Source organism: Larus michahellis, chromosome 3 (genome assembly GCF_964199755.1).
Source record: "Larus michahellis chromosome 3, bLarMic1.1, whole genome shotgun sequence".
NCBI classification, from domain to species: Eukaryota; Metazoa; Chordata; class Aves; order Charadriiformes; family Laridae; genus Larus; species Larus michahellis.
Genome location: NC_133898.1, coordinates 71,626,229 through 71,641,509, shown reverse-complemented (window position 1 = coordinate 71,641,509; position 15,281 = coordinate 71,626,229). Strand labels below are relative to the sequence as shown.

The window sequence follows — 15,281 nt, the reverse complement described above, 5'->3', positions numbered from 1 at the left end:
GTTTTTGACATTACCATTCTGTCCAAGGGTCCAGTGTTTTTCACAGGATAGCAGACCTCCGACGAGATACGCTCCCATTTTCAGTTGGGAGAAATCAGAATAAGTGTTTTATATCCTGATCGTAAACTCTTCTCTCTGCATCTTTAAAAGTTTTGCAACCTGTCTTCAGGCGATACAACTCATTAGAAACTCAACATTTGCCAGCTGTCACTACAGTTCGCCCCTCTTAGTGAGCATTACGTGTGTGGATGACAGATAACACTGCTGGAATTTTACAAGTGCTGGGCTTTTCTAGCAACTACAGCTGCAGCTGAGAACTGTGTCTTGAAATTCTGTGCCAAGGTTGCACTTTTGTATTTCCACAGGAAAGGGACTGATGAACACCCACATATGAGGGATCAGATATGTGTGAAATAAAGTTTGCATATAGCCAAATTATTTTTCTTAAACCCTGGTGGACAAATAAATGGACCACTAAATGTAAAGTTTTGTTAGAGAAACACAAACAGGTAAAGCAGATAAATTTGTCTGCTGTGTGACCCTGACTATCTTTTCATTTGTTTCTGTTTTCTTGTTTGTTTGATTTTCAGACTTACAATTGAATTTGAAGTCCGAACAACGGCTGATTCTGGCTTGATGTTTTATATGGCCCGCATCAACCATGCTGATTTTGCTACAGTCCAGCTAAAGAATGGTCTGCCTTACTTCAGCTATGATCTGGGGAGTGGAGACACCAACACAATGATTTCCAACAAAATAAATGATGGCCGGTGGCACAAGGTAGAATAGTCACTATGCTAAATTATTCTTTGTAATGCTAAGAGTGAGCTTTGTTTTGCCTTAAGATATTTGCAAAATGTAGTCTATACAAGCTAAACCTTACAACTAGGCATTTCTGTAGTCTGCAAAATTTGTGCTTTCGGATACACTGTTGAGTACGTGGTACGTATTCTACTAACAAAAAAGTTCATGCTGATCTTCTTTGAAAACTGCCCTTCATTCTGAACATACTTAGAGTAAGTCCCATGTATGGTAAAGAACTGCAGAAAATGTTCCATCTTGCCACTCAGGTGAGTATCAGCTCATTGGATTGAATACATCATTAAAGCCAGTTGTTTCTTTGTTAATGTCACTGTTAAGCCATAATGCTAAGAACAAAGAAAAGGAAAAAAAAAAGACTTCAGTAAATCTTTCCTACATTGTTAATTCAATTCATTAGGGAATAAATATGATATTCATGGATGTATTTGGGAGCCCTTTCTGTGACTTTATGAGAGGAAGCATTTATATAAAATGCCTGTGGCTTCCGGGTGGTAAGTGAAAGAGTAATATCACAACCATGAAGTTTAGTATTTACTGGGCCAAGGACAACAGACACATAGTACATTCATTAGGTAACATGCTTGAGGGCACCAATAAAGACACAGAAGAAAAGAATATACGTAACCATGTATTCAAGATATGTACTATAAGAGACATTATATTTTGGACAGATATTTGGAAACTCACCATCCACATCTCTATCACCAAATGAGAAGAAAACTCATTGAGTTTTCTGTTATGCTTCAGTTGCTCTTACCAAACCCTCTTTGCAGTCATACTTAGTCCCTCTTTGCTTCATTCCCATCCTGTTCCACAGGAATTTTATTTTCACTGGATTTTTATTCATTAATTTTTTGATGATAGTGAGTCTCTAAAAAAATCAAGGTATTTCACAAGGGGAAAAAATAAAATTGTAGTCATATTTATCTGTTTTACATAATGCCTAGGAGCACTGGCAGTGGACCATGGCCCCTTTCTGCTAAACACTCTATAGATAAAGAAGAAAGAAATATTTTTTGCCCTTTTAGCCATTTTCTCTATATTCTAAGAGAACAAACTGAAGCATATATTCTTAACGCAAGACTATGCTCTTTGGGCATGCGGCTTGGCACTCTGCGAGAGAGGGACCCTTGTTGTAGATGCCATTTTTGTAGGAGAGAATGGAGACAAAATCCAGTTGCAGTTTCCAAAAAGGACAAGGAAGTCTATTTTGGGAGGAGGAAAAGGGTAACCTCTTTAATACAAGAGGTTGTTTTTAAGAAAGCAAGGGGTTGTCCTTAAAATAATCCTTTTAGTGAGAACCTTTTCTCCATTTGAAATGGTTTAGGTTGAAACATGTCCATCAGACCTACAGAAGCCACATCATGCTGCTGCTGTCTCTTTAGGTCCTCTGTAAGACTGTCTATTGCCAGCTCAAGTCTCAGTCACCAAACCCTCCTTCTGCCCAGGGCGTAATCGCCCATCTCAAATTTACAGTTGCCTATAAACACCAAGTTCAGTCCCTCGCCTTCAGTCCACCCCTTGTCAGTGCTCAGTCACTCCCGTTGCGTGACAGATGTGCTGCCACACTGAAGCAGGAGCAGCCATGTTAAGGAAAAGCCAAAAAAAATGCCGTAGCTCTGTCTTTGCTAGCCTGGTGAACTAACCACTGTGCTGTTTAGAAATCTGCCAATGTGCCTGTTGCATTTTACATTTATCCCTTTTTTATACAGACCCATCATTATACTGATTTGTAGAGATTTCAGTATAAACCTTTGGAAAGAAACTGGCCTATGGTGGTTGGGGTAGAATTTCCTCAACTCTTCAGCAATTGCATTTCCTCCATGCGATTCACAGCCCATTTGTCTGAACAAAAGCCGTAACACTAACAGAACATAGTTGGTATTATATTTACTCTAGCATGAACTATGATCTGAGGCACGTCCAAACTAGTGGAATCATAAACTCAATATTGTCTGCAAACATGTGCTGCAGTAAAGATTTGCCACCAGTGCCATTAATATTCAGCATTTACTATTCTCAGTATTTAAAATTGCTACTTGATTCCAGGAAAAACGATATTGTAGCATGCCTCTGATAGTAAAGGAACCCCAAGCCCTTTCAGTAATTCTGATAAATAATAGTCATGATGCCTCCTGACCTAGAGCTAATTAAAAGGCAGTCATATGTTTGCATAAGACCTTGTGCTGGAGCTCTGTTCCATGAACATCATCCACAGTTGCTGCCACGGTACTTCTCTTAGCTACTCCTACTACTTTCTCCTGTATTGTTATATATTTTGGACTATAAAGCTAGTTACAATCTGGAAACGCTTTGTTGTCAGAAAACTATCTGTAATTGTATTGCATTTGTGTGTCTTTTTAGATTAAAGTCATTCGAACCAAGCAAGAAGGAAACCTTATAGTAGATGATGTTTCAAACAGAACTGTTAGCCCCAAGAAGGCTGATATATTGGATGTTGTAGGAATGCTGTATGTTGGAGGATTGCCCATTAACTACACAACTAGAAGAATTGGCCCGGTAAGCAAGTTCAATTAAATTACCCTACAGTCCTTAAATATGTCTCGATTGGTACCAGTGTCGTCTGTTTTGTTTTGCTTTTCCCCAAGACTACCCAAGAATATTAATATTATGAATCCTACTGGAGGTAGACTACGTTCTTTCAGTGGAAAGATCTGACTCAGAACCCAGTTAATGAAAAGAATGAGAAATAGCTGAGTTAGTTACTGTTATGGAAAAGTAGAAAGATCCGTACACTTACATCCGCTTGGGTCACTGCACAGCTAGAGTTTAAGGTTCTGAATACTACTTGTCCTTTCTCTTGGCTGTAATTCATCTAGCTATTAAGTGCTAATGAACAGTGAAAGTGTCTCCTAAGAGAAGCAGTAGAAGCCAAAATTACCGTGGACAAAGTACCCAGTAGTACAGCTGCTTACTGTAGTAATTGGTTTTGTGTTGTTATTATTAAACTAGGCGAGAATGTATTTTGAAGTAAGGCCATGAAAACTCTGTTGTCCTCTTCCTGTTTCCAAATCAAATATGCATATATCAATTTGTCACTGTTTCGGTCTAAATGCCCAGCTTCCATGCTGGCACAGAACATACCCTCATAACCAGACAGCCCAGAGAGGTGAATATTATTTTGGTCTAAACTTTGCATAATTAACTAGGAACACTGTATTCCCTCACTCAGGCCATTTATTGCATCTATCCACACAACTCCGTGTCAGTCACCTCACTTTCCTGCTGCCCTCCCACCCGCCAGGATATGCCAATATCAGAATTGGAGAAAAACTCTTCCCTGCATTATTTTTCTCTCTGTGCAGAGGGGTCTTTCAAAGCAGAAACCAGAACTTGAGTGAATTTACTTATAAAAAGCAACAAATGAGGCATATAGTGCAGCACACCGCAAATGACTGGAATGTCAGTAGCAGCTATGTCTAGGCTCATTCTGGGTGGTTATACAGAATCGGCAAAGAGGAGGCAAAAGTACAGATTCATGCAAGGAAACAAACCAGACTCTCAAAGAAAGTGCACATGAGTAAATACCATTGTAGTAAAATGATTATGGAATGGCAAATACTAGTCTATAGACAGGCAAGAGTCCACCAGTTGGGGTGGACAAAATAATTACAGAAAAGGAATTCCTAGATCCTGCTTAAACAAGTCACTATAATAATTCATGGATGGGCAATGAAGAGAAAGAGTTACCACTCTAAATCTGAGAGTCATATTCCATAGAGAAAACTGATCTGTAAAATCATATTTCTCAGCACATTTTGAATTGTGCAGAAAGCCCGACTTGAGGCAAATCTAATGATCATTTGGCTTTACCAAACCAGATCTGAGGCACTGAAAAACAAAAGCTGTACTTAACTGCCCACAAAATATAACTCCTAATACTATCAAATTATGCTCTTTGAAATACATCTGCAATTTACAAATACTAATCTAGGGAGAAAGGCAATACTAAATCCTTACCTACTGCTCCTTGTCAGAAGTAATGGAGGGAACCCGTACAGATAAATGGCTCAGTCGGGCAATAACAGCCGTGTCAGATCCTGGCAGTCTTATGTGCTTTGGGATTTAAATGAAGTTGTAACTTCAAATGTCATTCACATAAGGTAAAAACCAGTGCTCGCCTTTCAATCATTCTCAGTAAAATACACCACTTGATGTATTAAGAGTGTTGTGTTGTAGGCTTCATGAAGCAAAGTGAGTTGAAAGCATGTATTATCTTAGGGCTTTCTGCTAAACACACATCACCCTTTTTAGACACTAATCTAACACGTAACCGTAGGTGGTCTGGCATCCTGTTCAGTGCAGAAGACTGATACCTACTTGTTTGGCTTCAGCAGATGTCACATTTTAAGCACTCCAAACTCTGCTTACAGCAAAAGATGTTATATTGCCAGTTACCATCCTAAAGCATTACCAGATTTGCTTTTCCACAGGGAAGGTGAAGTTTTAAAGTTAGAGAATGTTGTTGAGTTGTCTACAAATCTTGCATTGCTATGATTTATTCTCACAGTGAAGGTGGCAAGATTTGTTTTCTTTTGTGGTGTTTTTTCTTTTTTGGTAACAAAAGTTATTGATCTGGAGATGACTTTCACTTAGAAACTAGAAAAAGGTCTATTTATGAAGACAGAAAGCATTGCTCAGCTCAGAACTGAAATTATTCACTGATATTGCACAAGTTCTCATGAAAATTTTGTACAGATGTATTTAGCAGTAATAAGCTATATAATTACACAGTACATTCAGCTTTGATGTACAAGGAAAGAAATTCTTTGGAAATTCTTTCAAATTACTAGTCGGGATATTATTAGAGGAGGTAGGGTGCAAGAGTCAAGACTTCTTTCTGCGGGTGTGCCTTTCTCCTTTCTGTATTTGTACATATTTCTATGCTGTATTCTGTATGCTGATTTTTATTTTCCTCCTTCCTCCTGCATTGCTTCCTCTTACGTCTTCCTTTTCTTCCTCAAAGTACAAGTTTATCATTTTCCTCTCTCCCACTGATATTAGGGATAAATTTTCCTAACTATAAGTCAAAGATCAAAGCCTTTGCCTAAAGCCGAGAAACAAAATGCAGCTTCTGCACACCTCAGAGAGGAAAGGGAGGGAGAGCTTTGGGGGAGATGCCAGTGGCTCCCAGAGGTCCCACTGGGATGTGCTAATCACAGAGATGAGCCCTGGGGCAACTCGGGGTGTAGCCCAGGCAGCCCCACGCTCCTGCCCCAGGCAGGATCACATTTCCTTCACCACCAGCTTCAGTGCGCACATACCACCCGCTCGGAGTCGCAGTAACGTGCTCCCTCCTGCACAGGAGCCTCCCTACACCCGAGCACATCCCACACCTCCACCTGCCTCTCTGGCCAACAGAGTGGCCCTTGTCACCGTGGTCACCAGACCTACCTACGGTTATTATATGGAGAACTATGTACAGTCAACAACCCTTACGCAGGGGCTTTGTTCATTTTAGTAGCTGTCTACCTGCATTAGCTCTGTCTTACCATGCAACATTAGGCCCATAGTAAAGTGATTAAAGGAGGGGAAAAAAAAAAAAAGCCCTAGTAAAATTACCAGCAGCCCAAAGAACTATATCCAGTATCTTCATCTACTCGCAAACCCCATAACCTAGTCAATTAAAAAGGTAAAGTATAGGCCATTAAATTCCTGCATTGCTGATGTAATTTGCTATGTTTCATTATGCAGTATATTATTTTATGTTCCCTCCATTAAGCCAAATAGATGTGACTCAGATCACATCCCTGAAAAGTAATGTAATTCATCCTCAGTACAACTGAGATTAGATTCCAATTACAATCAGATATTAAGGATTAGCCATGTAAAATTCAAGTTTTATTCAGCTCCATAAATCCAGCAGAGAAGCAGAGGAAGGATACTTTTTCATGACTTACTTTAGGCCTTTATTCTGAGTATTTTAGCCTGCTTTGCACAGTTACACATTTTGGTTGAAATACTGACTGCAGGTCACCTATAGCATCGACGGCTGCATCAGAAGTTTTAAAATGACAGAGTCACCTGTTGACCTGGATAATCCAACTTCCAGCTTCAATGTTGGAAAATGCTTTGTCACTGCACAGAAAGGAACATACTTCGATGGAACAGGCTTTGCCAAAACAGGTAACGAACAGCAATTCTGCTGGTATTGCAATGAATAGAGAAAGAGGAGATGCTGCTTTCAAAAACACACAGTGCTACCTAACTCCCGTTGGCTGGAGGCAAAGTGAGACCAATATTTGAAACTCTCACTCATCATTTTTAATTATCTTGCCTAGGGGTAGACTATATGGCTTTTCACAAGGTCTCACAGCCACCATAACAGTTACTTACATGATTTCATGTGAAATGGAGTGCATTAATGATGCTGAGTTAGTTATCTTGCATAACTGGCAACACACTTTGTGTGATTATTAGGAATAATGTATCAAAATGCTTTTCTTCACTTTATTATGCTTCCTTTTTTCTCTCCAAGTTGGTGCATACAAAGTGGGAACAGACCTGCTCGTGGAATTTGAATTCCGTACAACACGAATGAATGGTGTTCTCCTAGGAGTCAGCAGCCAAAAAATGGATGGGCTGGGCATCGAGTTAGTTGACGGAAAGGTGAATAGTGAAGCATTTTTTGCTCTTTATAGAGACTGCTTTTAGAAAGCAGAGGTAGTTTAAATGCAAGTTTACAATACCAGTCTCAAGGTGTCTCAGTCAACATCAGGGCTCTCCTTCCATGCAGCACTTGCCACTTCAAGAGGGCCTTGCACTTTTACAAAGATATTTTAAAAGATTCTATAACACTTGAGTTTCCTAAAACTGCAAAATCAGGACTTAAATTAGTGAGAATATGAAAAGTTTTGAGGAAAGGCTTTGTCATTAATAATACTAGTTTCTTGTGTGTATCTTTCTTTTCCTTCACAGTCTGGAAAACCAGTCAGTAATCTATCACTATAAAGATCTTGGGGTGGGGGTGTGAAACACCTCAAAACTAAGACAAAAAAAATGGAAAAATGACAATGTATACAAAAATTTTGCATATTTCCACTAGTGTTTTCTCTCAGTGACATAACCCAGATCCCAGAAGGACAGCAATCCACGTAGAGTCTGGTATTAAATTAGAGCTTTAGTGTGGGCAGTCAGAACATGTTGACTTTAAATAAACAAAAGAAAGAAAGAAACAAACAAAAAAATAACTATAGAACCGTTTTGAGAACTTCCCTGTCACGCTTTCCAGGTGATGTTTCACGTTGACAATGGTGCAGGCCGATTCTCTGCTATCTATGAGCCCGATGCACCAGGCAGCTTGTGTGACGGACAGTGGCACAAGGTTCTTGCAAACAAGATCAAACACCGTTTAGAGCTGACTGTGGATGGCAGACAGGTGGATGGCAACAGCCCAAACAGGGCCTCCACCTCAGCAGACACCAACGACCCTGTCTATGTCGGAGGATATCCTGGTGAGCATTTGACACACAGATGATGCTTTACGTTCTAGCAACACTGCCTTGGTAATATCTTAAATGCAATTAGAAACTAGTACGCTAAAGATGATGGGTAAGACTGTCCGAGGTTGCATCAGTTGGCATGGGTGCTTGTTTCTGCATCCAGCTGCGTTTCAGAACAAGAAGTTCTGCAGCAGCCAGGGACTCCCACAGATCCCCCTGCCCCGTCTCAAAGGTAGGTGCTGTTACAGAGGAGCAGGCAGATGTTCTGCCGTCTGTTGCCCACACACACACAGAGCCTTCCTCTTAACTGTTAGGCTGTTACTAAAAAGAAATGTTTATGTTTCACTAGTTACAGCATTTGGCAGTTTTAAATGTAACTTAAGAATGTCAGATTTAACTTTAACTAAAGAGTGCATATATGCCCTTGCTGGGGCAGGGCACTGTCTGTGGAAATCAGCCTGTAAAACCTGAGGACCACAGGTGGACATGTGGACCACAGCTTGCACAGAGAGGTGAGAGGACACCATCTCTTTCTGATGAATGTCTTTGCACGTGGTCTGGTGGTTTGTAAAGGAAAAAAAACCAAAACAAAACAAGTTTCCTATTTGCTGTTCTGGAAGTCCTCAGGAGAACTTGCTTCGTTCAGAGGTAATTGATCAGGCTCCAGAACTGGACTGAGCTCTGCAGCTAGCTTCATCTTCCCTAAGCTGATGGTGAATGCTAGTATTCATCTGTTCGTAGACAATCAACAAGTTTATCTAATAGCAGCTTCCTTTCTGAGAACACAGTTCAGATGTTTGCAAAGGGCCAGTGTTGTTGCATTTGTAATAAAGTTTCTCTCTAGTTTGCAAAATAAAAAAGCTGAGTATGTTTGCAGTATGTGCCTGCTGCAGTGCATACTGAGGTCAAATGCAAGATGCCTCTTAATTCCTAAATGATTTTCTGGAAGTTGTTTCCCCCCCCCCCATTCTAATGCGTGATAACAGTGCATCCAAGAAGCCTTCTCTCTCAAGCTCCGGAATGTTTTGATGCTGAGCTATGAGAGTTATACTTCAGTCACAGTGACTATCGATAAGGACCAATAACTTTGTGCCAGAAGGAAAACAGCTTTGTAGCAGCCTTTTTATAACAAAACAGGATTAGAGCATAGGAGCCAGCACTAAAGAAACACTGCAGATGGAATTAGTTACTGTCTCGTTCTGGACTGAACATAGCAGGAGAAACAAATGGAAGTAACACTGCAATCTGTACAAAACAAGCCTACGCTTACGTCATGTTGAAGTGATATTCCTGAGTTCAGCCACATGGCAAGTTATGGAATTATTTAATAAAATTGCATGCACATTTAAACAGCTCACGCTTCTCTTGCTGTCTAGTCTAGCTCATCCAAGATTTGTTTTAACAGTCCCAATACTTAGCCTCATCACAAATTTAAAATACGGTGTCATGGGATTTTGTAAAATTAGTAAGCGTTTGCATTTTCCAGTCCCCTTGAGGCTTCTCCTGGCTGCCTAAACAGTGCAGAACAGTTGTAAACCAGCTGGAATTAGCTGGTGGAGAATTTCCTATGCAGAGAAACTTTTCGCCACCAGAGCGTGGGCAAGGATATAAATTTCTGGCTACCCATAAAAGCCATTACTCATCTCCTACTATCACCCTTCTCTGTGCAAGGAGGGACAGATGGATTCAACCATCTCATCCTTTGTGAAACGGCATATTGCTGTGGCCAGTCAGTCCTCTACAGGCGTAAAGTTATTTCTGCAACCCTTACTTTATCAGTCACATAGATTTGTATCAAAGTGCATCCCTGTAGCCACTTTTTCACTTGGAAGAACACTGAGAAACAAGTTGGGCCATGAATTTCAAGCAGTTGAGAGAAATATTTCCATCTTCCCGGTCAGACCAGCCTTCACTTCTATCATCTGGTCACACTAGAATAGTTCCCTCCTTTAGTGGAAGAGATGTACTCAAATCCCTGGCTTTACTGTTAGCAAGAAAAAATACAAATCAGAATGCTTGAAAACTCTCAAAACCTCAAATGACAGCTGAAGTCCATACTGAGGAACTGACTTTCTCATGATGTTAGGGTTGAGAATTGCACCCATTTTGGCTTTTTTTTCCTTCTGTTATTCTGTGGATAAATAGCTTGAGGAGGTGGAGGTCAGCAGGACTAGCATGTATGCTTCCTACACCATTTGTAACTGGCAAGCTGCTATTTGGCCATTGTCCTTGATTTCCTTTATGTCACGTAACTGAGTTACATGGTTTACAAGGGCAGTTCAAATGTGTTCAGATGCTGCCACTGTCATGCTAGGAGGAAAAAAGGAAAGAAGACTGGGTTGTTACCGCTAACATAAGCATTTATCACGTTCACTCATAATGTTTGTCATTTTTGGAATAAAGAAGATACACAGCAAATAAAACATAATAATACATAGCTGGGGACATCTATACTCCTGCAGGACTCTCAAAGAGCAAACAAAGTATCAACTCAAACTAACATAATTCTTTTTGCCTTTTTTTCCTCTCCTTCAGATGGCGTGACCCAGTTTGGGCTGACCACTAATATCCGTTTTAAAGGATGTATTCGGTTTCTGAAGCTCACCAAGGGTACTGCTAAACCTCAAGAGATTAACTTCAGCAAAGCTTTGGAGCTGAAGGGTGTTCAACCACTGTCATGCCCTGCAAACTAACTGTCATTCAGCTGTTTATATAAGCACCTCAGATTAAGAAAGAAAAAACAAATCTATATATACATTGCATTCATAATAAAATGTCTTTATGCAAGTATTTAAGTAGTGTTTGTGGTATTTTCAAATGGCTATTTCAAGGTAACTCCCAAGAAGGCAAGAACAAATCCTTTCCCCGAACCCCCTTCATTAAGGGAGTAGAGCAATAATTTTTAGCTGTCTCTTTCCTGATAGCTTGAAATGGAAATGTTTCATCATTCAATTGCTGAGTGGGATCACGTATTATGCAGGGTGTTCCTTTACTACAGAACTTAGAATCATAGAATATCTCAAGTTGGAAGGGACGTATAAGGATCATCGAGTCCAACTCCCTGAAATGCTCCCTAAATACTTCTGGTGAGGTAGATCTGTAAACTCATGTTCCTTTACCATTCTAAATACAGTGCACTTGTGTGTGTGCACACCTCTGTCCTTCATTAGAAACAGGCACGCTACCTTGCTTCAAAGAAGTTTGCCTTGATCACTCCCAAGAGCTTGTAGAAAAAATTTCTGACTATAGTATTTCCCATGAAAAGTTCACTGGTAAATTCAAAATTGTATGTCATGCTATAGCCGTGGAACCAAGTGCAGGGAAGGAAAATATTACTGCTTGTTCGATTTGTCTGGGATTATTGAAGAAAATATCTTGCACCTAAAATCTCTCCTGTATCATTTGAGCAGTACTGGCTTTTAACAGAGGTTATGTTGTTTGATGTTGGTTCTACTCCTTCCCTTACAGACTGCATCTTCCAAGTCCTGTCACTTACCTGGAAATTATTTTTTTTGATGATTCTTCATAAATAAAGTTTGATACTGCCCCTCTCTCCAGCTACACATGACATCACTGAAGTTAGTTACACATCGCAAAATTTACAGGCCAAGTTTCTGAAGGAAGATGAAATCTGACACTCTTGCATTGGAGCAGAATGGAGGTGAAACAGGGGAATCCCAGAGATTATTAGGATGGCACATGTTGCTAAGCTCTACTGTCATCTATTTAATTAAATCCTTAAGGTAAAAGCAGCTTCCAAAGTTAGACTTTACTGCTTCTGGTTGATGCTGTCAGTTTGTGAAGAATTCTGACTGGAGAAGCCACCCCAGATCTTCCTTAAATCAGAATTGAGAGTGCTCTGTGGATAGCAGTTTAAACGTAGACGGGGAGAGGAAAGTTGCTTCCTGGATTCTCACTAAAAATGCCAAATCCTGGTGATTTTCCTCAGTGCTTTGTGTGTTTTAGAGGACTATGCAATCATCACTGACGTGTCTATTATCTTTCCTATGGATTCTTTCAAGCTGTTAAACTCTGCTTTTGCAAAGGTTGTGCCTGGACGTGCAGAACATATACTGCACAAAGAGAAAAACATCAGAAAAAAAAACCCTATCAGTAAGGTAGCGCAACCATGCAATTAAAAGAAAAAGTTGGAGTTTTAATTTTTTTTCCTGCCCACCGTGAGCCTTCAATACACATTTTCAGAATTTCTGACATGACTGAAAAAAAGGCTCGCGGCAAAATTTGTGCTGCCAGAGAGCCCTCCTGCCGGAGTGCTTTGCATTTTACAAAAGGCCTCTCTGGCATACAACGTTTCTCTAAACTGCCATGGAAAAAAAACCCACCTTGACACTGGGAAAACTACATTAAAGAGATGGTGATAAATTTATGTGTACTGCCACTCTAACGACTTGGGGAGTCTAACAGTCATCATATGCACCTGGAGAAAAACGCTTTGCTGCAGTGAAGCTCTGAAGTCATTGACTTGAGCAAGCAGGCGCCTTTTCACTTGCCCCGGCCCTTCAATGTTAACAAACAGTTAATGGCTGTGCCATGTTACGCACATTCAAAGTGCTAAGAATTAGTAAAGCATGCATTTGTCTCTGAAAAATCCTAATTATGGCACGTGTACCGTCTTATTATAACGTTCTCATTCTAGTGCTACTAACAAACACAATGTGCAATATTCTTGTATTTCTATTTTATTATTTTTATGTCCCTTGTATTTACATACTCTCATCCCTATAATATTTCAGGATGGTTTGAGCAGCTCAAGAAAAACAGGCCGTAACACTTCAAATACAGTTGAATATTTCCAAAAATGTTGAAAAATATGAACAAATGAAGTCCCAAGACACTTCTGCAGAGGGAGGTATGTTATTGTCATGAATTTCTCACAGCACACAGAACAGCCAAGCCACCTGGCCCATTACACGTGTTTCCTAGACTCTAGATTCTATTTAGCATGTTGGATTCTTTTTTTCACCCAAACTTTCTTACAAAGCTTTTTTTTTCCAGGGTTTGGGGGTTTTTTTGGCCATGAAGACACAAGGGAAAAAGTCAAACAACAGAGTCTACAATGCCATGAGTTAATACTGCGCCCTGCCTCACAGCCAGGAAATTGCCACTGCTCTGCTCAGCGCTGCATCAGCAGTGGTCTTTCACATAAAGATGTCTTTGCCTTAGAAACAAATACTGGATTTTCTGCATAAAAGAAATGGAAATTTAAAAAAAAAAAAAAAAAAAAAAAAAAAGCAGCCTTTATGTTCTTTGCTCTGTTAAATTATTTCTCCCTTGCATGGCCTTGCCGGAATGTGTGGGACAGAGCGAAAACAATGAAACAATGCACATTATTACATTTCTTGAACTTTCGGATGGAAAGACTCAACCAGCTGCCGTCCTCTGCTAAAGGAAATAAATGAAACAACAGCTACTTCAGCAAATAGCCAAGCTAAAAGGAAGCAGAAAAAGCTGCCTAATTTCTTTTGGTAGATCACCGAGTGGATGCGCCAAGGACTGTTAGTAAAGCTTTCTGCCTTTGAAGACTCGGCACAGCATCTGGGAATGATCCCAGCTCCCTATTATTACGTTTTGCCGTACAACACATTCATAGACAAAATAGCAGGTTGTGAGCCTCGGAGCCTCCTGCAAACTGCTAGAGATTACGTCACTGCTGACTGTGCCAGAAGCGATGTCATTTCCCAATTCAAGACTGCAAACTAGTACGCGTCCACAGAACAGTAGTATTAAAACCCTTATTTTGGTGGATTTTTTGCATACGGAAGTTCGTACTGCCTTTCTTTTTATTTTTGTGCACACATTAAATACTCTTCGCTACTAAACTTTAAAACTAAAAACTTCACATCCACATGTTTTTAAAACTGTGTTGAAGATTGACCCTGTTGACTGAGGTCACTTTTAGGCACTCAAGAGGAATATTCACTCTGAATGGGACAAATCCCTCTTCATCTCCAGCTTTGGAAAAACTGCTATATATGAAAAAAGTTGTGGTTTTGATTTCAAATACAACCATTTCAACTTAGATCTTTGTAGAGAGCAATTTACTTGTTATTTCTCTCAAATCACACTTTCGGCTCTTTATAGAAACTCATAAAGGGAAAAAGCATTTTTCTGGCTCAGTATTTTTCTTTCTTTAGAACGCACAAGAAAAAAAATGAAGTGAGAAATGCTTAAAATTCAAACCATTTTGCTGTCTCTCTTTTAACATAGAAACCTCCAGCAGTTCCCATTCCAGCTGTCCCTCGTTCAGCTGTGGGGCTTCTGGGAGAGCTCAGATGACTGTTGAGGGGTTTCTCAGTACACGCAAGTAAAATTTTTCACCGACTCATTTCTGACCAACAAGAAAAGTGTATGCCATGCCTTTCATGAGAACGTATCTACTGAAGGACCCATGAAAGATCCCTAGCCCCACATACCTACCAGTTCTTCAACGTTTAAAGAAGACCTTGCAGTTTTCAGCTGTCTAAGATTTTATGAAAGCCTATAAAACTCCTCTGAAAATATCCTATACAATGAAAAATGTTATTTTCAGATCAATTTAATGAGATACCATAGCTAGACCACTGGATCTTTAACCTAAGATATATTTTTTTCTTCGTATCATCTGCATTTACTGTTGACAAAACCCTACCAGTCATCCATCAAGTCTTACAGCGTACATATAAGCTGAACTTCTGGTATAAATATGTAGGAAGAAACATCAATTTAATGTTTCATGCTTCATAAATAGACACAAAGCCATCCAGACCTTTATTCAAAATAATTCCCTAAATATACTGCTGATGTGTCATGCAATGGAATTGAAACAAAACCCCATATTATTCAGTCATTATTCAGTCTATATATTTCTGTGCTGTTATTCTTCATACTCGAGCGTACGATTAATTTCTTCAGGTACTTGAAGTCCCAGATAATTCCCAATATGGTCTGTTTCAACTCAAAAAAAAACCCCAGCCTTTCCTTTTCAAGTTTAGTGGA

The 15,281-nt window shown here is 39.8% G+C and overlaps 1 protein-coding gene across 10 annotated transcripts in view; it reads left to right on the top strand.

Annotated features, from left to right (window-relative positions):
• The window catches only part of LAMA2 (laminin subunit alpha 2), a 376,159-nt gene extending 365,084 nt beyond the window's left edge, over nucleotides 1–11,075 (top strand). For all 10 annotated transcript variants that reach the window (XM_074580763.1, XM_074580762.1, XM_074580760.1 and 7 more), the window contains 6 exons: nucleotides 591–780; nucleotides 3,187–3,342; nucleotides 6,816–6,969; nucleotides 7,322–7,452; nucleotides 8,075–8,297; nucleotides 10,821–11,075. In XM_074580763.1, coding sequence (XP_074436864.1) covers nucleotides 591–780; nucleotides 3,187–3,342; nucleotides 6,816–6,969; nucleotides 7,322–7,452; nucleotides 8,075–8,297; nucleotides 10,821–10,978 — 1,012 coding nt within the window. In that variant the 3' untranslated portion in view covers nucleotides 10,979–11,075. The remainder of the gene's footprint in view (nucleotides 1–590; nucleotides 781–3,186; nucleotides 3,343–6,815; nucleotides 6,970–7,321; nucleotides 7,453–8,074; nucleotides 8,298–10,820) is intronic.
• Nucleotides 11,076–15,281: the final 4,206 nt, after the last annotated feature.